The following is a 22435-nucleotide window of genomic DNA, read 5'->3' on the forward strand; positions in this document are numbered from 1 at the left end:
CAGCCATATTCGCGGTTCCCAAAGGTCCAAGTGTTCCCCCATGTCATGCGCAGGAGAGTGATCTGTTCTGTGTGTTTTTTATTGGAGTTATATGAGGAGGAAACTTAAAGTGACAAAGCATGGGTCAAACCAGGGTCATCTTCAAGGGACAGCCACAATCTTGAGAAAACACAGAAATAGTAGAGACTATTTTGAATTTGTAACGTGAAAGTATTGGCACCATTTGTAATGACTGACCTCTAAGCCATGCTGTTTCATTGGGCATGAGCTCTTGCAATATACTGCATGAGCACAGTACGAACATGAACCCACTTTTCAAAGCTTCTGTCAGTGCCTCTTTGCACAGACCAGCTGAGCAGTGCAAACCCATGTTCAATGTCCTCATACAGAGGGGCAGGAGAAAGTTGTCAGCCTCATGGAATGGAAACCTCTGTGCTTCACATAGATGGCTTTGGTGCTCAATAAATACATGTTTTTACATCAATGTTCTTTTTACAGTCTCAGAATTGCTCTGTGTTAGAAATTGCTGATGAAGAGGCCATTTGGGAGGAGTGCTCTCATGTGCTCCTCTAAACACCTCCTCTTCCTGTGACCTGTGCCACCCTCTCCATTGCGAATTTTGCCGAATCTCATACACCTGAGAACCTGAAAACATGAAATGACTGGAGCGTTAGCATTTAGATAGCTGTGAGGGTAGCAGCATAATAGACTTTTAGCACTTTTATCTAAAACCACAACACTACCATACTATATATTTAATACTATTTTCATACCACTGTGCATGTGTTTGGAGTGGAGCACCATGACTTTGACCCCTTTTCTTTGTCGGGCATGTTTAGTAACAAGTGGAAAGCAGTCTTCTTAGTTTGAGAAGCAAGTTTTACTAACGGTGTCATGATTTCCTGTCTTTTGTGTTTTCAGGTGCTTCTCTTTGTCTTCTCCATTTTACGAAAGGTGGCCTGGGATTATGGGCGTTTGGCTCTGGTTACTGATGCTGACAGGTATTGATCCATTTCTGTGTTAGCCTATATATATATATATATATATATATATATATATATATATAGTTCCTCAATCAAATATTACTGACAATGCCTCCATACTCTATCTGGCTTTTTTAATTGGCATTTCGTTCAGTTCAATCAGATCTCTTTCAGTAAATGTTTTGCGGTTGGTCAAGATTAATTTAAAAAGTTTGTCGTTTTGTATCCTTAGTACATTTACATGTATTCATTTAGCAGACGCTTTTATCCAAAGCAACTTTCAAGAGAGAGCTTTACAAAGTGCATAGGTCCCTGATAATAACAACAAGATAGCCCCAAGCAATGCGGGTAGCCAAAACAAGAAGCAAGAAGCACACATTGTGAACAACCAAAAAATAAGTGCCAAAGGGGGAAGAACCATAAAAGCATGTAGTTAAGCAAGTTACAATTTAACAACATGAATCGCTAAGTGCAAGTGTACCTGTAGCAAAGCAAGCAACAGTAAAAAAACAAACAAAAAAACACTAACCAACAAGAGCAACAAGTCTCTGAGCAAGAGTCAATGTGATCATTGAGGAAACTAGAATTGGGTTCAGCAAACCATTCCAAAGTACCATTGTACTCCCGGAACAAGTGCGTCTTGAGCCTTCTCTTGAAAGTGAAGAGACAGTCTGTGTCTCTGATGGAGGTGGGGAGTTGATTCCACCACTGGGGGGCCAGGCAGGAGAAGAGCTTGTGTTGGGACCGGGCGGTCTTGAGCGGTGGGACCACCAGGCGGTTGTCTGAAGAAGCCTGTAGGTGGCGGGTGGGGGTGTACGGCTGCAGAAGAGACTTGATGTAGTCGGTTGCAGTCCAGTTCACTGCTCAGAAGGTCAGTACCAGGGTCTTAAATCTGATGCGGGCCGTGATGGGTAGCCAGTGGAGGGAGATGAGGAGCGGGGTAACGTGGGAGCGTCTGGGTAGATTGTAGACCAGGCGAGCCACTGCGTTCTGAATCCTCTGAAGAGGGCGGGTTGCGCATGCTGGGAGACCGGCGAGCAGCGGGTTGCAGTAGTCCAACTTGGAGAGGACAAGTGCTTGGACAAGCAGCTGGGTGGAGTGCTCAGACAGGTATCTCCTGATCTTCCGGATGTTGTAGAGGGTGAATCTACACGACCGGGAGACTGCAGCAATGTGGGCCGTGAGGGAAAGCTCGTCATCCATGGTAACACCAAGGTTCCTGGCAGAGGATGAAGGGGTCACTGTCGCAGATCCCAGGGTGATTGAAAGGTCGTGGGAGATGGAGGGTTTAGCCGGGATGATGAGAAGTTCTGTTTTGGCGAGATTCAGCTGGAGGTGGTGCTCGGTCATCCAGGCGGAGATGTCTGCGAGGCAGGCCTCAATCCTGGCTGAGAACCCCGGATCGGTTGGGGGGAACAACGGGTACAGCTGCGTGTCGTCAGCGTAGCAGTGGTAGGAGAAGCCATGGGAGGTGATGATTTGTCCAAGTGAGGTGGTGTACAGAGAGAAGAGGAGGGGTCGAAGGACGGAGCCCTGTGGGACACCACTGGAGAGCTGGCGAGGGCCTGACAGTTTGCCTCCCCAGTAGACCTGGTAGGATCTTCCCGACAGGTAGGATGAGATCCACTGGAGTGCAGTGCCAGTGATGCCCATCTCAGAAAGTCTGTAGAGCAGGATCTGGTGGTTAACCGTATCAAACGCTGCAGAAAGGTCCAGCAGAATGATGACGGATGACCTCGAAGCCGCTCTGGCAGACTGGAGGGCAGTGGTGACTGAAAGGAGGGCAGTCTCTGTGGAGTGGCCGGTCTTGAAGCCTGATTGGTTGGGGTCAAGCAGGTTGTTCTGAGAGAAAGTTAGACAGTTGGTTAGATACAGCACGTTCAATTGTTTTTTAAGAGAAGGGTAACAGTGATCCCGGTCTGTAGTTCTGGAGGACGGCAGGGTTAAGGGAGGGTTTTTTGAGTAGAGGGGTAACTCTGGCCTGTTTGAAGGCAGAGGGGAAGGTGCCGGAGGTAAGAGAGTAGTTTAGAACATGGAGAAGAAAAGTTATGATGGAGGGGGAGATGGTTTGAAAGAGAGGGGAAGGGACAGGATCAAAGGGACAGGAGGTGGGGCGATGAGAGAGAATGAGGTCACAGAGCTCTGCCTCGGACACGGGAGAGAAGGAGTTTAGACATTTTGCTGGGTCAGTCATGGAGGGTGAGGGGGTAGGAAAGGTGGGTTTAGGGAACCGACTGCTAATGTCGGCGACTTTTTTTCAAAGAAGGAGGAGAAGTCGTCTGCTGTGAGGGAGGGGGTGGGGGAGGTGGGTTAAGAAGGGTGGAGAAGGTAGAGTAAAGTTTGTGGGGGTTTGAAGCAGATTTAATTTTGGTCAGAAAGTAGAGGGTTTTAGCACCAGTTATGTGAGAAGAAAAGGATTTAAGGAGGGAGTGATACTTATCAAGGTCCAGACCGTCTTTGGACTTGCGCCATCTCATCTCAGCTGCTCGAAGGGTGGACCGTTCTTCACAAATAACATCTGTAAGCCACGGGCGGGAGGGAGAAGATCGTGCAGGCCTGGTTGACATGGGACAGAGAGAGTCAAGTGATGCAGTTAAAGTGGTTAACAGGGTGTCGGTGGCAGTGTTAGTGGGGTGGGACGAGAACTCGTCAATGGGAGGGAGGGAGGATGTTACAATAGAGGAAAAATGGGAGGGGGATAGGGAGCGGAGGTTGCGCCGGAAAGTTACGAGGGAAGGAGAGGCAGGAGGAGTTGGAGGGAGAGAGACAGATAATTGGATAAAGTAGTGATCAGAAATGTGCAGTGGGGTTACAGATGTTAAGTCAGTGATACAGTTAAGTGTCAGGATGAGGTCTAGCTGTTTGCCCGCCTTGTGGGTAGCCGGTGTGCTCAGCAGTGTCAGGTCGAAGGAGGTCAGGAGAGACAAGAAGTCGACAGCCTGCGTTCTTTGGAGGCGGATGTTGAAGTCCCCAAGGACTATCAGGGGGGTTCCATCATCCGGGAGGACGCTGAGGAGCATGTCCAGCTCCTCCACAAAGTCGGCTAGCGGTCCTGGTTGGCAATAAAGAACAATTTAAGCATGCTTTGACAGGATCAGTTAGCATCACATAATGGTGTTCAAATGATTTGGCAGTAACAGAGAGTGGTGTGGATGTGTATTTAATATGTGGGGAAAGAAGCAACCCTGTCCCACCACTCCGCCCAGTTGAGCGGGGTGAGTGAGTGAAGGAGTGGTTGACGTAGAGAGCAGCTGGAGTTGCAGTGTTCTCTGGGCGGATCCATGTCTCTGTCAGCGCAAGGGCATGAAGAGAAGCCTGGGTTTCAAACGCTGGGAAGACGTCTGCCTCGTTCACAGCAGATTGGCAGTTCCAGAGCCCTACAGAAAGAGAGAGGACAGGTGGAGAAGATCTGGATAGGTAATGAATGTTAGAAGTTGACCGTATATACTTTGTGACATATCTACGTCTATGGGTGGTGTAATGAACAGGAATGCTCAGGAAACACATGCTAGCTATGAATAAGTTCTAGGTAGAATATAAAATAAATAGGGTGATACTATCAGAAGAGGTGATCCGGCCGCGTCGGCCTTCCCCGGTGGGCTCCCGCAGATAGAATCCCTGTCTTTGTTCGACCGAGTCTTCGTGCACCGAGGCAGCCAGGCGAGGCTGCCTCTGTAGTGCCAGCTGCAATGCAATATGAGTAGGCTAAATGCTTGAAAATATCACTAGAAGGGAAAAACTTAAAAAACGTTTAAGTCATAGAATTAAGACATTTTTTACACCGGATTGCCCAACAATATCTTAGTTTGACAACTGTTTCATTCTACACTTCACTTTTAGTATTTTTAATTGTAAATGAGCAGCAACAAATGTATGCTTTTAAATCTATGCAATCTTCATAAATAATAAGTACGCATATTTATATAAAATATGTAAGGGATAATGTATAGAACGCCGATAATGACAACGGCGTTCTATACATTATCCCGCTTATTACACGGCTACTTGCCAACAAAATTACTTAACACAGTGTGTCTTTTTACAATTTATTTGTTACCATTCGTTGTGTTGATCAGCAGAGAAATAGTTTGCCAAAGATGTTGAACTTCATAAACTGAACATTCTTTAGGCTCCAAATCAGCTGACTTCGCTAAGCAACGGAGTACGCTGGGGTTGAAAAGTTACCGGACTACTTGCGGAGTGCTACGAAAGACTACGAAATCAGAAGCAAAAAGGCCACTTTCCTTGACAGCGGTCTGTTATTCATAGCAATGGTCTGTTATCAGAAGATAACAGACCAGACCACAGAACGTTGGGAAGCCCCATTCAAGTGAATGGAGCTTTCTACAGCGTTAAGAACAGCCGTGTAATAAACAGAAATGTCAGTTGAAAAAATTACAGTTAATAAACAGCTGACTTTCTCTGGAGGTCAAATATGGCATGCCTGATGCAGCAGGCAGCAGTAGAGTGTGTCTCTGTTATACGTGCATGTACCCAGATTTGTTGTTAGCGTGCAACAGGCTCCAAGATATTTGCAGCATTTTCCTTACATTCCTGGGCTTTCAACCTGAGGAAAAATGTGACTTGTATAATAAGTCAAATACTTGATTGAGCATTGTTAAAGTTGTGTAAAGCTTAGCAACACCTATTAAGTTCCTTAATTTGAAATGCTACTGTCTCTCATTAATACAGACAAACACTGCAGTATATAGTCTGGCACCAGCTTGACTTCTGCCTAGACTCCCTACTCACAGCCTCCCTACTCACAGCCTCCTTTCTCACAGCCTCCTACTCACAGCCTCCCTACTCACAGCCTCCCTACTCACAGCCTCCCCACTCACAGCCTCTCTCATAGCCTCCCTACTCACAACCTCCCTACTCACAGCCTCCCTACTCACAGCCTCCCTACTCACAACCTCCCTACTCACAGCCTCCCTACTCACAGCCTCTCTCACAGCCTCCCTACTCAAAGCCTCCCTACTCACAGCCTCCCTACTCACAACCTCCTTCACAGCCTCTCTCACTTCCTCCCTACTCACAACCTCCCTCACAGCCTCCTACTCGCAGCCTCCCTACTCACAGCCTCCCTACAGCCAGGCTTTTACAAACTCCATGTAAATGCTAACATTTCCACCATGTATTTATTTGTTTTTCCAAGAAAGCACACTCGCATCCTAAGGAAATGTTGCATAAGATGCTTTGCTTTAAAGTGTGTGCCTGGATATTCATCAGTACTCTCTCATTCTCGTTCATCACTTCATGTTAATGCTAAGCTCTGTATTTTTGCTGCACTTGATTCCCCTCAAGGGAATGTCTTAAGAAAGTTCCAGCTCTTGTTCCACTGTGGCAGGGGGAATACACAGCCTCTCAAACAGGCTGCAACTCAGCCTGAGCTGTCTAGTTCCCCCGCATTGTCACATCTCAATGCCACGACTAAAATAAAAATGTCTCCTGCTGGCTTGGGCCACTTGGATTCAGTAGACAGAATTAAAACAAGAACACACACATTGCTTTTCCAAGGAAAGAGGTTTTATTGTGAATTATTTGATTGACTCTGCCATCACTCTATTAGTGTTTAATAACTGAGTTTTAGTTTGTTTTAAATAAGTTGCCATACAATACATTCCCTTGTATTTCAGTGTTCGCCCTATGTTTGAGTCTTCTCCCATCAATACTGTATATCCTAAAACACGCTGAGACTAGTTAATACCCCAAAGTCAGCGAAGTAATTTGCTTAGAGGGAAATATATGCATGCTTTCTCATGAGACATAGTCAAGACAAGACAAACCAAAGCAGTGCAATGCAAAAAAGGTGACGTGTGAAAAAATATGGTCTTTCATGATCAAGTTGTTTTGTGATGACATGCTCATGGGCAGGCAGGTATGGTTCCATTTGCAGCACAGGCTCTCTTGACTGTTTGCATTATATTGCATGTCTAACCCCCTCCTTAACACTATCCTGCAGTTTCCTACACTACCATTTTCCTGCAGTCCTACTGGTGGATGGGCAACTCCCTGTTTCCAACACACACTTTGTCCAAGTCACTGGGAGGGAGGGATGTGTGAGGGGCAGCGGGACTGTCACCAGTGTTGCAGCTGTTGTGTTGTGGGTGAGGTGTGGGATAGGGGTGATGATCAGGGCACACTGGACACCCCATTGCCCTTCAGCACAGTCAGACAGCAGCTGATTTATATATCTCAAGCCATTTGAAAGTACCAAATAGAAGAAAAAAGGAAAGTAAGGTAGTCAGGGAATTCCTTTGATTGCGACAGTATACCACCTGATAGGTGTGGCATTGTGTTTGCAACTTAATGTAGAGTCAAGTGTTGGTTATTTTTTGCCTCATCTCAATTTTTGAAAAAGTGCTTTTTGTCTAACTAACTAAGTCAGTACTATCTGGATACTTCCAAAGGACACGTAAATATTTTTTTCCCATGTTTATGCGTATAGAATTTGTACTGGTAATATATCTGAGAAAATAATATTTCAAATGGAACTGTATAAAGGCATTTTTATATCAACTAGAAAAGGCTGTTCCTGCAAAACAGCAGTGAGAATGCTGAAAACCTGAATGGGGATAACTGATCATGCAAGAAAAAAAGCTGCAAATAGTCCACAATTTGTATAAAGTTATAAGCTGAAGCTTCAAAGCAACCGAAAGGTATTTTTGAAAGGGGCTGGAGCAGCATCCCAACAATGATGTAAAGGATTTACCATGACTTTTAATGGGAGAATAATTTGCACGAAAACCTTTATATTTTTTTGTATAAAAGTGAGAAATACCAAAACATTAAGCACACATCTCGTTTTTGTTGTTGCTGAAATTACAGAAATGAGAAAATACCCGCAAGCTGAAAGCTGAAATGAATTTAAAAAATGTGTGAGTCACACAAAAGAGGCATTGTGGAAGCTGAACTGCATCATCTAACAAAGCTAAGAGCTTAAATAGCCTTCAATGCGAGAGAAGCTGAAAGCTGAACTGTTAAACAGAAGAAGTAGGCTAGCTAGTCGTAACAAGAATATTATAGTTTTAACAGCTGAAATTATAGTTGGGATAGTAATAGCAGTAGCAGTTGTAGCCTACCATTGAGTGCGTTTACTCGGCTTTCTTAGTAGGATTCAATGTGTTGATGGAATGAAACATACAGCAGTAGGGCCGATACAGGAAGACACTTTGTTGCAGAAGGATGATGGTGCAAGTTTTGTCCGTGGAGCATACAAGGATTAATAAAAAGAATCATGTAGACACGTTTATTGAGTAATCGCATAACTAATTACACATGTAAACGGAGTAATCGAATTATTGGCATAAACCGAAAATTGCTATCGGGTTTCTCATGGTTCTCAAGTGAACGCACTCAGTGGCGTAGTAGGACGAAACAGTCCATTAGCATAATAGTTAGTAAAAGAGATATTAGCAGCATCTGCAGAATTAGTAGTTGTAGTAGTGGCATAAGATATAGCGGTATCAGTAGTGGTAGTAGTTGTGTTGTGGTGCTCTTTGAATGAGACAAGTTGACTGAATAGCTTGTCCTGTGTCTCCACTAATCAGCTAATACCAATCACCTGTGTAAGAGACAGAGTGGCGCGTGTCTGTTTGGTTGCCACGGTGATGGTGCAGCTATGATTGCTAATGCGCTGAGGGCAGAGAGAATAACAGAAATGTAGCTTGAATCCACACTTCAAACAAGTTAACCTTGACACTAAACTATAGGTCCAATCCAACAAATAAGTTTCCGAGACCCAAGACTCTGCCGAAACCAGAGATGTCCTTTATATGTCTTTGCGGTCAGAAATTAGTGATGTGTCGTTCGTGAACAATTTGTTGATTTTGAACAAATTCTTACAAGGACTCGGGAGTAACAAGTCCTCTCAAAGAGTGATTCTTTAATTTTCTCGTGGCTGTGCATCGGGACTGTTGCATAGGCTCGTCCAAGTAAACAGAAATCATTTGTTTATTTCCCGACTCGGTCTTTCTACGAGTCTTTGGATCATTTTTCACGTGACCTGCATAGGCTCTGTACTGGTAGCTAAAGGAAACAAACGATTCGTTCATTTCCCGACTCGGTCTTTCTACGAGTCTTTGGATCATTTTTCACGTGACCTGCATAGGCTCTGTACTGGTAGCTAGAGGAAACAAACGATTCGTTCATTTCCCGACTCGGTCTTTCTACAAGTCTTTAGGTGTGTTCGACATGGACTGTGGCTGCATGAAACGACCGGCGAGAGTGGCCGCTTGCAGTCGGGGAGGAGTTGAAAACGGCTCTGTGAAGTCGGACAGTTCAGCTTCTCGTGGTTTGCTGATGGCCGATTAAGCGCTTTTTGCTTACTTTACTCTATTTATAATTAAACGTAGTCTTTCCATTAGTGAAGAGGCGGAGTAAAACCCTTTGTTCCATTAATTTTTTATTCAATTCAACTGTTTGGTCCGGATTTGAGCATTGGCGAAACTGAAGGTGTCCGAATATTACAAAACACGCATCAGAGTCTTCGTGTGGCCAATCATGAAATAGCTGTGTCGTCACTTGAACCCATGCAGTTGCTCTTGAGAAAATGCGCTCGGCTACACAGCCGGCAGTTCTCTAATCGATCTCACGGTACTTTGATGGCGACGTCACAGTGACGTATTCTCGGCGCCATCTCAAGTCGGACAAAAAGTATAACCAGAATTCACTGTCTCAAGTCAGCCGCCTGCAGCCGGCTGCAGCGCCGCATGAAGTCGGGTCATGTCGCACCTTTTGGATAATTTTTCACGTGACCTGCATAGGCTCTGTACTGGTAGCTAGAGGAAACAAACGATTCGTTCATTTCCCGACTCTGTCTTTGTACGAAATGTTTCACGTGACCCGAATTTTCTTAATAGAGGAAACCGTTTCCTCATTCCCTTTCACATGGCCGCTGTTTTAGTAAGACGTGAATGATATTCGCTCAAGTCATCATACTGACTGAGTGGTTTTGTTATTTTCACTTTACACTTACAGTTTAGTGCAGTGTAATTGTTAGCCGTGATAATTAAACGCTAGTGTGATAATAAATGACCAAATCATACAAACTGTCATAATACATTATTTTAATGCAGGGATTTCTTTAAAATAGTATCTGCTGGTGCACATGCACTAACTTACATGAGAATATGATGCGTGTTTGCAGACAACTGTCTACGACCAGCACAAAATTCTTTGGATCTATTGATCCAAAAACGAAGCATGAAGAGCGAAAATTTTGGCAATGCTGGCAAACTAGAAATATTTTTTCAACGACATCCGAAGCTCCCCTCCACTCTAAGCGTTTCAGTCTGCACTTTAGGTTCACGTACACACCCATGTAAATCTCAGAAACAGTTTGAAAAAGTCATGAAACATAATCAGTGATATTGAAAAAGGTTGAATAGATATCAAAAAGCTGAACTATTTAAAAATAGGTTTTTTCTACATTTTAAAGTGTTAATGGTGGCTTTAGCTGAAAAATTGCGTAAGAAGGATTTGGAAGTTGAAGAAGTTTAACCTGTTTTGCGTGCGGGCCCGCCCGCGGGCTCGAAACACTGCCCCCTCCTCCCCCAGTTATTACGCATTAAAAATGATAAATAATTTTTTTCGACTAGTACACATGTTATACATCGTTGGAAAGCTACGATTCTTGTGCTTCCATTGAAATAAACCAATTCAAGCTCAACTTGCAACAGAAAGTGCCGTCAACGTCTTTGTCCGGTGACCGTTCATTCAACAATGCCAGAGAATAAAGTTGTACTTACCTTCGATTACTTAGGAATGTCCAGTTATGCACACAACTCATCAAAACATCATCTGCTTACATTCCCAAGGGTCCAAAGTATCAAACCATGTCGAGTAGTTGTCCAAACAAAGAATTATATCCACACATAGCCACGATCTTGTTGCTTCATTGTTACTTCGTAAAAAAAACGAATTCTGTCTCTCAACGCACTTTAGCTCATAGCATGAGATCTGGGTCAAGTAGAAACACGGGGATAGTCTTAAAATGGCCGCTACACTCTGACCTGTTGATAGACACCTTGGTTTAGCCAATAGGAGCTTCCATGCCCCGGTGACAGTCCTCCAAAGCCAACTAGGTCTGTGCGTCCAGCCCGCCCCCCGGCCACCCCCCCCGCCCCCTCTACACGATTTTTTCTAACTGGCATGGACTGACTATGAAAAGAGCTAGTTATCCTTGTAGCTTAGCGCTAGCTGTAAATGGCGATACCCCATATGCCAGGTTTTGTGGAGCCTTCAAAATAAAAGTCGATTGCGCAATATGTCAGTGTTCTTTGTGTGCCAATCCTGGGAATCAGATAAATCACTCCAATGTGTTCATGCTTCAGTTTTTGTGTTTCAGTAATACTAATGAGGGATTTAGCTGTTATATATGATAGTTCTAAGGACCACCTTTCATTAGAGATAACAATTATACCTTTTTATCCTAAGAATTTGACCTTGGTTAGAAGGGTCATTCTGGAGTCTCCAAAAGGCCCTTTTAGAAAACGCCTGGATGTACTCTTATAAAAACATGTGTCAAATATGAATATATTGTGGTATTATGTTTGACTTTTGATCTGAATTGGGTAAGGCTTCAACCTGTGGTCCAATTCTGTCTTCCAGCTAATACCTACCACCTCTAGGCTTCTTCAGGCCTCTGTTTTCAAAACAAAATCTAGGCGGAAATAGAAACTTTCACTTTCCTTGTGTTCAAGCTTCTATTACTCAACACCAGTAGGACTGACAGGGGTCCTGACAACAAGGAACATAACTTCAGAGTGTCAGCTTTCAAAAGAGTCCATTTACATGCATGTACTCCAAATGGTTCAAGAACAGCTTTCAATTTACTTTGGGCATGCTGTTTAGGCGTTTTTAGGCACATTTAACAGTCTCCAGAACAGGTTAAAGAAGTTTGAGAGGATTTGAACTCCATTGGAAAACCATGTTAAAAATATTATGAATATTGATTTATATTAATTCAAGCATAAGAGGTACAAAGCTGAAAAGGGATAGCATCCATGGCCTGAAACTGCTGAATTTTTTGATAGCTGAACGGTTTTGATAGCTGAAGATTTGAAGGCGCTGAAAGGTGCCACGGAAGAAATAGAAGAAGAAGAATATGAAGAAGTTGATTGAAGATTCAAAGAACAAAACTTGGAATGCTGAAGCAGCATTCCAACAATAAAGAGAAACAGGAAAACATAAGCATTCTCACTATAAAGATTCAAAGAACAATCCTTGGAATGCTGAAGCAGCATTCCAAAAATAACTAGAGAGGATACAATTTCTGGGGAAATTGTAGGGTGTGCTTGCTTGCGTCGGTTGCAGATGAGTCCGTTTTCCCTTCTAGTGATATTTTCAAGCATTTAGTCTACTCATATTGCATAATTCATTAAGAACACCCAAAAACGAACTGCCTTTGAAACAAGCGAACCTCCTTTGGAACAAGCTACTGGAACAACGTTGTCACTGGCAGTATTTCAGATGGAATTTCGATTCAAACATTACCGTCTTTACATTTATTCATTTAGCAGAAGCTTTTATCCAAAGCGACTTCCAAGAGAGAGCTTTAAAAAGAGCATAGGTCACTTATAATAACAACAAGATAGCCCCAAAAACATTGCGAGTAGCCAAAACATGAAGCACATATTGTGAACAACCAAAATAAGTGCCATAGGGAAGAACCATAAGAACATGTAGTTAAACAAGTTACAATTAAACAACATGGTCCGCTATAAGTGCAAGTGTACCTGTGGAAAAACAAGCAACAATAAAAACAATTTATTGCAGCGAGTACAACAATTTTACTCAGTTACCACTAACCACAAGAGCAACAAGTCTCTAAGCAACAGTCATTGTGATCCCTGAGGAAACTAACATCGGGTCAAGCAAACCATTCCTAAGTACCGTTGTACTCCCGGAACAAGTGCGTCTTGAGCGTTGAGCCTTGTTAACTGAAAATATGCCCCCCAAAATGTAAATACGTTTGACATGAATTTAGGGGGACATGGCTAATTCAAAAGAAGTTTGCTAGAGGCAAGCCAGATGCTGTTGCTAGCCACACTTAACCGATTGTTTGAAAGCGCCGGAAATGAGAATGTTTCTTTTGACATTATAAAGTTTAGCCATAACTGTGGCATTGAAGGCAGTACAGTAGCCTACTACTACACACTGCCAGTGGGCGAGCCGAGTCTGACGGCTAACGTCAAAACAAGACGCGGTCTCACTCAAATTCCAATTTTTACACAAATTACAAAAATATGCTGACCCGCTGGCTGTCTTCACAATCGCCATATCTTTAAAACACTGCTCTCCATTTTGATGTAGAATTGACCCTGGTACGAAATTAAGAAAATACTCATCAGACGCAGATCGAAAACACTGTTGTCGACGAGTGTCAATCATCAATGGAGGCGAACGGGGCTCTCACATAGCAAACAAATCAAAGTTTTTACAGCAACCTACGTTAAAATGTCACCACCTGGCTGTCTTCACAATTGTCATATCGTCATAACATTTCCCTCTTTCTGTTTTTTCGTGTAAAATTTAACTATGAATTTACGAAAATACCATGACGCTTTCTAGCATGGCTGCCGCCTAAAAGACTAGGCGGTCTCACGAGCGACCCGCACTTACTCAAATTACAAAGACTTTCACTACCTAAATCAAAAATATGAGATTGCAGCGCCACTCGAAATCGCTTTCTCAACAAAGCCAAATGGTTGGACATTTTTGGGGGTGGTATTTTTCACTCATAATCCAAGCTCCAACTTGCATGCTAGAACGTCTCTATCACGTTGTATCCATGCGTCGTTGCTAACGTGTGTTGACGTGGTGACGTAGCTAGCACAGTGTACCCTTCGTCGACTAAAGACACTTTTCGCCACAAAAACGTTGTAACCTCCTAAACTGTGCAACGGAACGTAAATCCCAATAAAAGCAACTCAATCGAGACCAAGACAAACATTTTGACAAAGCCGTTGTCTATGTAGTCCAAATATTGACTGAGCCTTAGGGGGCAAAAATAAAAATAACTAGAAAAGGCTGTTTCTGCAAAACAGCAGTGAGAATGCTGAAAACCTGAATGGGGATAGCTGACCATGCTAAAAAAAGCTGTAAATGTTGAAAATGTTGTAGATAGTTATAAGCTGAAGCTTTAAAGCGCCCAAAAGGTATTTTTGATACGGTCTGGTGCTGGACGAAGGCATAAAACTACAGAAAAGAGAAGAAAAAGTGAAAAAAATCAGAAAGAAGAGAAACAATGCATAACAATTTGAAAATTTGGCAGAAAATTATTTGCTGGAGTTTCAAAAGGCCTGAAATGTATGTTATCAAGGACCTGCAGCAAGATGAAGGCTGAAAAATACAGAAAAGAGAAGAAAAATGCAAAAGAACTGGCAGTTGGAAGGTAATGCTGTGATTTTTTTTTTTGAAAGGACCTGGAGCAAGATGAAGGGAGAAAACAGAAGAAAAGAAGAAGAAAAATGCAAAACAAAAAGGGTGAAAATGTGAACATTTTGCAGAAAACCAGTTGCTGAAGTCTGGGTTGAACGAATTAGAAGGTAAAAGGACAACGCTGGAATGACTTGAACTTGCTGGAAAAAAGGCTGAATTGATTAAATGGCTGAAAAAAAGTTTTAAGTCCTAGCAGAAAAAGTTGAAGGTTTAAAGAAGGAGATGGGAGATGAATTCTGTTCATATTTTGAATTCCTTTTCAGTACTTATAAAATGAAGTCACCTAAAGATGCTAAATAAGTTGAGAAAAGGGACAAATTTGCAGAAATGTAGTTGCTGGAACACTTTTCAGAGCTAGAAAGTACTTGTGGAAGGATCAGGAGCTGAATTAACATTGAAAAACAAACTACTGTAAAACATGTAAAAAAGAACAGTGCTGAACAAATACAGTGTAAAGAAGTTCAACTGTTAAACAAATATACATTTAAAGAAGCCAATATGACCATTGGTATGAACTCTGATATTAGAAGGAAAGGAATAAATGAAAGCGTGGATATGTATCAACTCTAACATGGCCTGTATCATGTATTGAAAGTGCTCAAAAATTAGCTTGTCTAATGTATGGTGGACTGAGAACATATTTGTTAGTCAAAGAGGAGCGAGCGGATGTCGTGGGAGAATTCCTACTGTGTTAGATTTGAAACGGAGAAGATATTTAGAGTAAAGACAAGATACTTAACATCTGTGTTCAATATCGTTAATTAAAAGTAAAAACTTTCCATTTACGAAGCGTTTGTTCGTAGGATTAACGCCAGCTGCAGCAAACACTTACCCCAGGCCCGGTTTGGCTGTTTGTGACGGTCAGCTATGACAGTCTTGAGCCTCGATTTTTGCAGATTTCTTTTTAACTTGCTAAAATAAAAACGATCTAGATAAATTGTGCACACTTTAAGCTCAATGTACATTCTTTGTTTGGCCAATTTGGTAGATTGTGGAAAAAAAGTCAAACCGTTTTTTGTTATGGAGAGCCATCGCGCTAGCTCGATTATGAAAATAACAGAATGGTAGCTAAAATCCACACCTCAAACAAGTTAACCCAGACGCAAAACTGTACGTCCAATCCAAAAAACTAAGAATTTGAAAGGCTACTCTCGCTTCAAGGCTCATGGCTGAAAATCTGTAAATGTGAGCTCTTTAGTAGTTACATTGGCTGAAAGAGGAAAACATTTTCTACATTTTAAGGTACAACCTGTTTCTGTAAGTTAAACTATATGAACGTCAGAGGAATTTGTTTGACAATTTAGTTGAATATCAGAAAAAGAGAAGCCAGCAGAGTGTGCCACTCTGGCTGCTCATTCATAAAAATCAAGAAGGAGCAACATTTTTTATGTATTTGAAACTGTCATCATTCAAAATTGGCTGAATATTTGAAAAAGCTGAATCATTTGGGAATAGCTGAATGTCTTGTGAACATTTTAAGGTTGAATGGTGTCTCTAGCTGAAAGTATGCTGAAGTAGTTAAGTTTGAAAGAGGAGGAAGCTTTTTAATGATTTGAAAGGGTTTACCATTACTTTTAATGGGAGAATAATTTGCACAAAAACCTTAAAGGAGACATGAAATGCTGTTTTTGGATGCTTTTATATAGGCCTTAGTGGTCCCCTAATACTGTATCTGAAGTCTCTTTCCCGAAATTCAGCCATGGTGCAGAATTATAGCCACTACGAGTAGTCCCACAATGAGCTTTCCTCAGAACGCGCCGTTTTGGTGTCTGTAGCTTTAAATGCTAATGAGGAGGAGAGGGGCGGCAACATGCGCTAATGTTTACAACAGAAGTATCGCAATGGCTCGTAGCCCCCGTTGCTGTAAGATGCCTCGAATTTAGCCATTCTCATCTGATCACCCTGGTTTGCAGAGCTGCACACTCAATGTGTCATAGTCAGTCTCATAGTCATTTCAATGAAGAGAAAGGCAGATATCGTGCGCCATAACACCAACAGCAGAACGGTTATCCAAATAACAAAGAAGTGTACAACACTGGCGTTACAGCGATTGTATTCACACACATATTTGATGCCATCTATCTTTACATTAGCAACAGAAACTCAGCTGTAAGCTGCAGAGCTAATGTTACAGCCACATTCTAAGGGTAGCAAGCTAGGTAACCGTATACAGTAAAGCAACAAAATGATATAGCGTTAGTTAACTTACTTGTCGGAGGTTTGTAGCTTGACCAAGGAGAGTTAGTAATGATCCAGAATTTTATTTCAACAAGGCCAGTTTTGTATTGGCTCAAGTTGAGGAAACAGTAGAGGCTGAAATGTTTGGCGCAGACATACAAAACTTTGTGAAGTTGTGTCGGCGCAATTCCAGCGAAAATCTAATTAATTATTAGACTAACTTACTAACTAATTAATACTGATTGTGCAGAAGCTTGGATGAAGGAACTAAAAAAAATACTTTTGTTTTGATTTGTACATCCAAGCACTGAGCAACTGTTATGCTTCGTTTGTTTGCTCGCCTTGATGTCTCTCCAGGAAAAAACGATATCGCACTCGCCCTTGCACGGTGGTAGCTCAGTTTCTCATGGGCGGGCCAGATGATCTGGACGGGCAAAGCAGAGTGAGGGGAGGTAACCTTCCCCCTATCTACGTCACTAGGGGGAGATTTTCAAACAGAGCAATTGAGCCTTCATTTTGTCAAAGGCGGAGAAGAACACGCAGGGCTTGGTTTACACTTATCGAAAATTCTAGCCACTGGGGGACCAAAGGCAGGCTAGGGGAACTCATTAATGTTAAATAACCTCATAAAATAAAGTTTTCATGTCATGTCTCCTTTAATTCCTTAAAAAGTATAAATGTGAAAAATGAGAAAAGTCATAGCACCCATCTCCTGAAGAAGCTGAACGTTTTGATAATAACATTTTAGGAATCGGTGAAAGTATGCAGGACTAGTTAAAGGGCAAAAAAACGGCGGAAGAACTGAGAATGCTTAACAGCATTCTCACAATAATAAAGAGAAACATGAAAACAATAGTGACAATAAAAATAATAAATATATATGTGAGATGACAATGGTTGTGCCCCTGCCGAAGGCAAAGCACACCCAATAAAGAGAAACAGAATTAAATCTAGTTTCTAGACTAACTCTTGGCTGTCCGCTTGCCAAAAGGCTTGGAATAAACTACTCTTAAAGATAGGGTTGATAATGTTGTTGAGACGCACTTTTTGTCATATTTGCTGAAACTTCACATCCTGATAGCAACCAATAAATCTAAAGGTTTGACAGTAACATTTGATAAATTTGTTATCTGTGGGCGTTGCAGGACTGTAATTAACACGGCCAATCATTAGTTCGGACCGGACCTAATGATTAGATGGTATTTGGACTGAATGCAGTGATTGGATGGGCAACTTGTCTGTCCGGTCAATTCATGTTCATGTGTTTTGGGGGTCTGGCTTTGAAGGGAGGGGTGGGATATTTTGGTTGGAATCCTTTCGAATTAAAGCCAAAATTGCTTGGTTTGTAAAAAAGTTCATATTCTGCCTTTAAAGTGCTACACTCTGTTGTACATTTAAGTTGTGTGATTGACATTGTGTTGAACCATACAGTTTTTTTCCCATTAACAAAAATGCTAATCTATATATTCCAGATGGAACATAACAACGATCAAAAAGTATTGTATTGGTATTTAATAGTTTGGCGTTGTTCTAAAAATCACTCAATATCATCCAAGCAGTATGCAACGTTCATGTCCTCTCATGTTTGTTTTCTTTATACAGTAGAGCGGATGCACTACAGTATAAAACAAGTTTTACATTTTATGGTACTGTTTACAGTAACAGTTATTGGTGTGATGTGGGAATGCTCATACCACCAAATAAATTGTTATACTTTTCCAATCCTTTTTTTTAAGATTGAAGAACCGTCTCAGCGGAATCGAGGAACGTGAATAGTATGTCATTATTTTATGTTGTTTTAATTTTTTCCTTCTGCTTTAACATTTTCTCCTCGTTGGTTGGAAAGCTGATTCACACTGTCCCAAAGTTGTCCTGCTCATTGGTGAACTAACACCCCTTTTTCCCCCCTCTTGTGTGTGTGTGTGTTGTGCAAAAGAAAAGTTGCATCGAGCAGTCATGGATTGGTGGGAGGGCTCTTTTCACCCGATTCTACTGTAGATTCCTCTTATATTTGACCGTTGCTATTTCACCATGAGGTGCTTCTGTGTAATTGTCTTATGGTGGTTGATATTGACTTGTTTGTCTCTCCTAACTCTTGATGCCCTAACTGCCACAAGCCCTATAAGGCCTCCTAACATGTGTAATTAATGTTTTTGCCATGCATGTTTTCTGTTACTCACACGAACAATAACACAGTCGAAGAAAAGACAGGAATAACTATGAGCCTGTGAAAAGGTAAAACTGTGTATCGTATGTGGGTATTAATTCCGGTAGCTCCTCTGGGTGTGGGGAGTCTCTGTAAACCCCTGTGAATTTAGCTGTGATGTTAGCAACTCCCATTTTCATCCTTTAAACACTAGACCATAGAATTAGCATATTCTGGGTTTCAGAAAGTACAGTCTGGGTTCCAATCTGAAAAGAATGCTGTTTCCTTCAGTTTTGTTCATATTTTCAATGGAGGGCAGTGCACCTAGGGGTAATTGTTATTTGATTGGAATCCAGCTGTTAAGTGAATCTTTACAAAAATAAAAACATTTAGCTCCTTATAGCTCCTAATAATTGTCTCTTCTCGTATGCCTGTTATTTGTGGAATATATCTGTGATTGAATTATACATTGAGTTGAAAGCAGGCCTAAAAAAACATTTTTCAGTCTGTAAAACTGTCTTGTCAAAATCTGGGATGACCCAAAAACAACTATGCTATACGAACATTTATGTCTGAAGTTGGTTTTTCACATGGAAAACCACATTGATGTGGTGAAAACTGCTCATATAATGCTCACTAACTGTGACCTGTTGTTCTGAGATATGGTTTTCTGCATTCCCCAGGTCACTACTTTGGCTTTAAATCTGCTGTACATTGTTGGACTGTCACAACCGAGCCTCAGACAAAGAGAGTTTTTTTAAAAGATCAGTAATTGCAGCGTTAGATATTCTATGCAGACAGTCTTTTACTTTGGTTTGAGAAACATTATTTTAAAAGATAGTTAGGCATGCAACAATCACGGTTTGTGCTTTTTCCTCCTGAGAGAACCTATGGTCTTGTCTTCTAAGTGCCTTTATCCTATTATCTGAATGTGACGCTTGTTCTATGTTTGTAGTGTGGCCTCAGCTATGCACTCAGAAACACCGGACCATTATGAGCGCCTCACCTCTGTCTCCAGCTCTGTCGACTTCGAACAGAGGGATAACGTAAGAACCCCTCCCCCTCCTCATGTCTCCCCACTGGGGATCTTGTCTCCTGCTGGTTGCATGTGCATCTGGTTAAACCACTCCATTGGCTTTGGCTCCCATCCCTGTTAAATAATGCAGGATAAGCGGCAGGAAAGCAAATCCACTGGTGGAATGCCTGCAACGGGGTGGAGTCATGACAGGGAAGGGTTTTGTCCATGTGACTACGCCCTTGTGTCCGCTCAACACAAAAAGTCCACCCTAAAGAATGTCCCAGACCCATCCTGTCCCCCCCCCGACACATACATTCATAGGTCTGTTCTTGTATTGTTCCAACTCAACGAGTAAACTGCAAGTTAAAAAGAGAATATCACTGCTGCCTCTTTTGTGAACATTACTCTTTTGAATGCCTGTTTTGCCTCTTATAGTAATGTATCTTGCAAAGATAATCTTACTTCACAAGACAACAGGCTAATGACTGGGGCAGCTGAAACCAAATTCATGAAAGATGGCTCACCAAGACTTAAATATCCACTCATGCAACTCCATACATCCCATGGTCATGCGTAACAGCACAGCTCCCTAACATGTTTTTGCCTTCAACTCTTCAACTTTAATCCAGTTGCTGCCCCTCAGCTCTCTTTTACCTCTTAAAAAGTCAACCCAGGTCCAGGCTATCTCCTCCACCTTTTTTCCTTCTAATCCTCCTCCTACTCTCTTTGGCACAGGCTCCCACTGCGTCACCACTGTCATAGCCTTTAGTACAACACCCTCCGCCACCCCCCTTTCTAGCTACTATTATCTGTTTAAAAATAGGGAAAGCTTTGTTATAAAAATCCATAAATTTGTATCTCGTGACTAGAGTTCAAGTCAAATCAGGATCTGATTTCCACAGTCCAGCTCAAAAAAGGGAGTAGCAGAAATTCTTGTACTTTTAAATGTTTTCACAGAATTACAAATGTTCATTAGAAGTGATTTACATTTGTCATTTTCTGTGTCTTCAACAAAGGGCTTCTGTTCCTGGCTGACGGCTATCTTCAGAATTAAGTATGTATGCCATTATATATCTGAAAACTATAAATTCAGGTCTTGATATACCAGGTATCATCCCCATTCATTCCATAACTTTAGGTATTTCCTGGATGTAGAATGAAGGCCAAAACTGTAATGTGATATACAATACAACTTGTGGTGGCAATCAACTTTGACACAACTTTTCTTAGATTGGTATAGTCTGAGTTCCTGACATGCTCACTCTGTAACTTTGACGTTCATTTGACGACAGGCCTTCTCAAGATTTTGTGTTGGCTTGCCTTTCAGTTTTGCCACCTCTTACTTCTTTGTTCTCGTCAGGGACGAAGAAATCAGGGAGAAATGTGGCGAGGATGCAGTCCACTACCTCTCATTCCAGCGCCATATCATTGGTCTTCTAGTGGTGGTGGGCGTTCTCTCCGTGGGCATTGTTTTGCCTGTTAACTTCTCTGGTAACCTGTTGGGTGAGTGTGGCATTGTACTAGAGTTTGGCTAAAAACGTGGATTGTGAGATGCTTGCCAGTAAAGCAGAACAAACCAATAGCTGACTACACATTAAAATATGCTTTTATCAGGCTAATATTGAACTTATATAATAGTTCTATATGTGAATATTTATAATCAATTATTAGGAAAAGATTGAATTGCTACTTGCTTATAATTTGAAATGTTATAAGGTGTTAAATAAAGCATAGTTTATTTATTTTAAAAATAGATAAACTCTGGGACCTCGTTTAACTAGATCACAAGTTTCTCTCTGTGTATAAGGATCCAATTACCACCACCTGTGTCACCTCCATTGCATCCTGAGAAGTTATCCCTCCTCTAATTTCCTGGGTTAAGCGTTAGCGCCATTAGCCTGCTGCACCCCTGACCTTTGCCCTCTAGCATCATTACAAGCAAGGGCTTATCTAGAAGACGCTGTGGCTGTAATGGGATTGATCTCCCGGTAATTGGGTTCCTGTCTTTGTTGAGAAGAACAGAGTTTTAGCTACTCTATTGCTAAAGTTATTGGGTCGTTTCTTCGCAAAGTTTCATTTTTACCACAGGGTGTTCTAAATCCTAGCATGCCCTAGGATACACTAGGTTGAACACAGAGCTGACAGTCTGCTCTAACTCCAGTCATTGTATCATTTTACATCCAAAAGGTAAGGAGTACAGTAAGTACAGGGACATTCCCCCGAGGCAAGTAGGGTGAAGTGCCTTGCCCAAGGACACAACGTAATTTGGCTCGGCTGGGAATCGAACTGGCGACCTTCAGATTACTAGCCCGATTCCCTAACCACTCTTTGTACAAACATACACTTAGATGTTTTGAGTGTTTTAGACATGTTTTAAACATCCTTGCACCAGTACCGCAGGCATTGTGTTAACTAGTGGGCTAAAATGCACACTGTCTACATAATTTAATTTAATGTTTGAGGAATATTTTTCCATATGGACTAATACAATTTTAACTCTATTTTCTACCAGAGAATAATGCATATAGCTTTGGACGGACCACGATAGCTAACCTTAAATCTGGGTAGGTACAGATTTAGCTAAAATCTAGGGATTGTCAATGATTGAAAATATGTCACGCTGTTTTGGAAGATTATCCTCAAGGTTGACTAATCAAAATAAAG

General features: G+C 41.8%; 1 protein-coding gene across 7 annotated transcripts in view; it reads left to right on the forward strand.

Annotated features, from left to right (window-relative positions):
• LOC124483348 (CSC1-like protein 2) overlaps positions 1 to 22435 on the forward strand; it is a 110842-nt gene that overhangs the window by 46617 nt on the left and 41790 nt on the right. For 6 of the 7 annotated variants that reach the window (XM_047043760.1, XM_047043761.1, XM_047043758.1 and 3 more), the window contains 6 exons: positions 922 to 1001; positions 18344 to 18382; positions 19709 to 19799; positions 20788 to 20825; positions 21132 to 21274; positions 22284 to 22335. In XM_047043760.1, coding sequence (XP_046899716.1) covers positions 922 to 1001; positions 18344 to 18382; positions 19709 to 19799; positions 20788 to 20825; positions 21132 to 21274; positions 22284 to 22335 — 443 coding nt within the window. The remainder of the gene's footprint in view (positions 1 to 921; positions 1002 to 18343; positions 18383 to 19708; positions 19800 to 20787; positions 20826 to 21131; positions 21275 to 22283; positions 22336 to 22435) is intronic. The other variant, XM_047043765.1, reaches the window with a different exon arrangement.

The sequence above is a fragment of the Hypomesus transpacificus genome, chromosome 21, assembly GCF_021917145.1.
Source record: "Hypomesus transpacificus isolate Combined female chromosome 21, fHypTra1, whole genome shotgun sequence".
NCBI lineage: Eukaryota > Metazoa > Chordata > Actinopteri > Osmeriformes > Osmeridae > Hypomesus > Hypomesus transpacificus.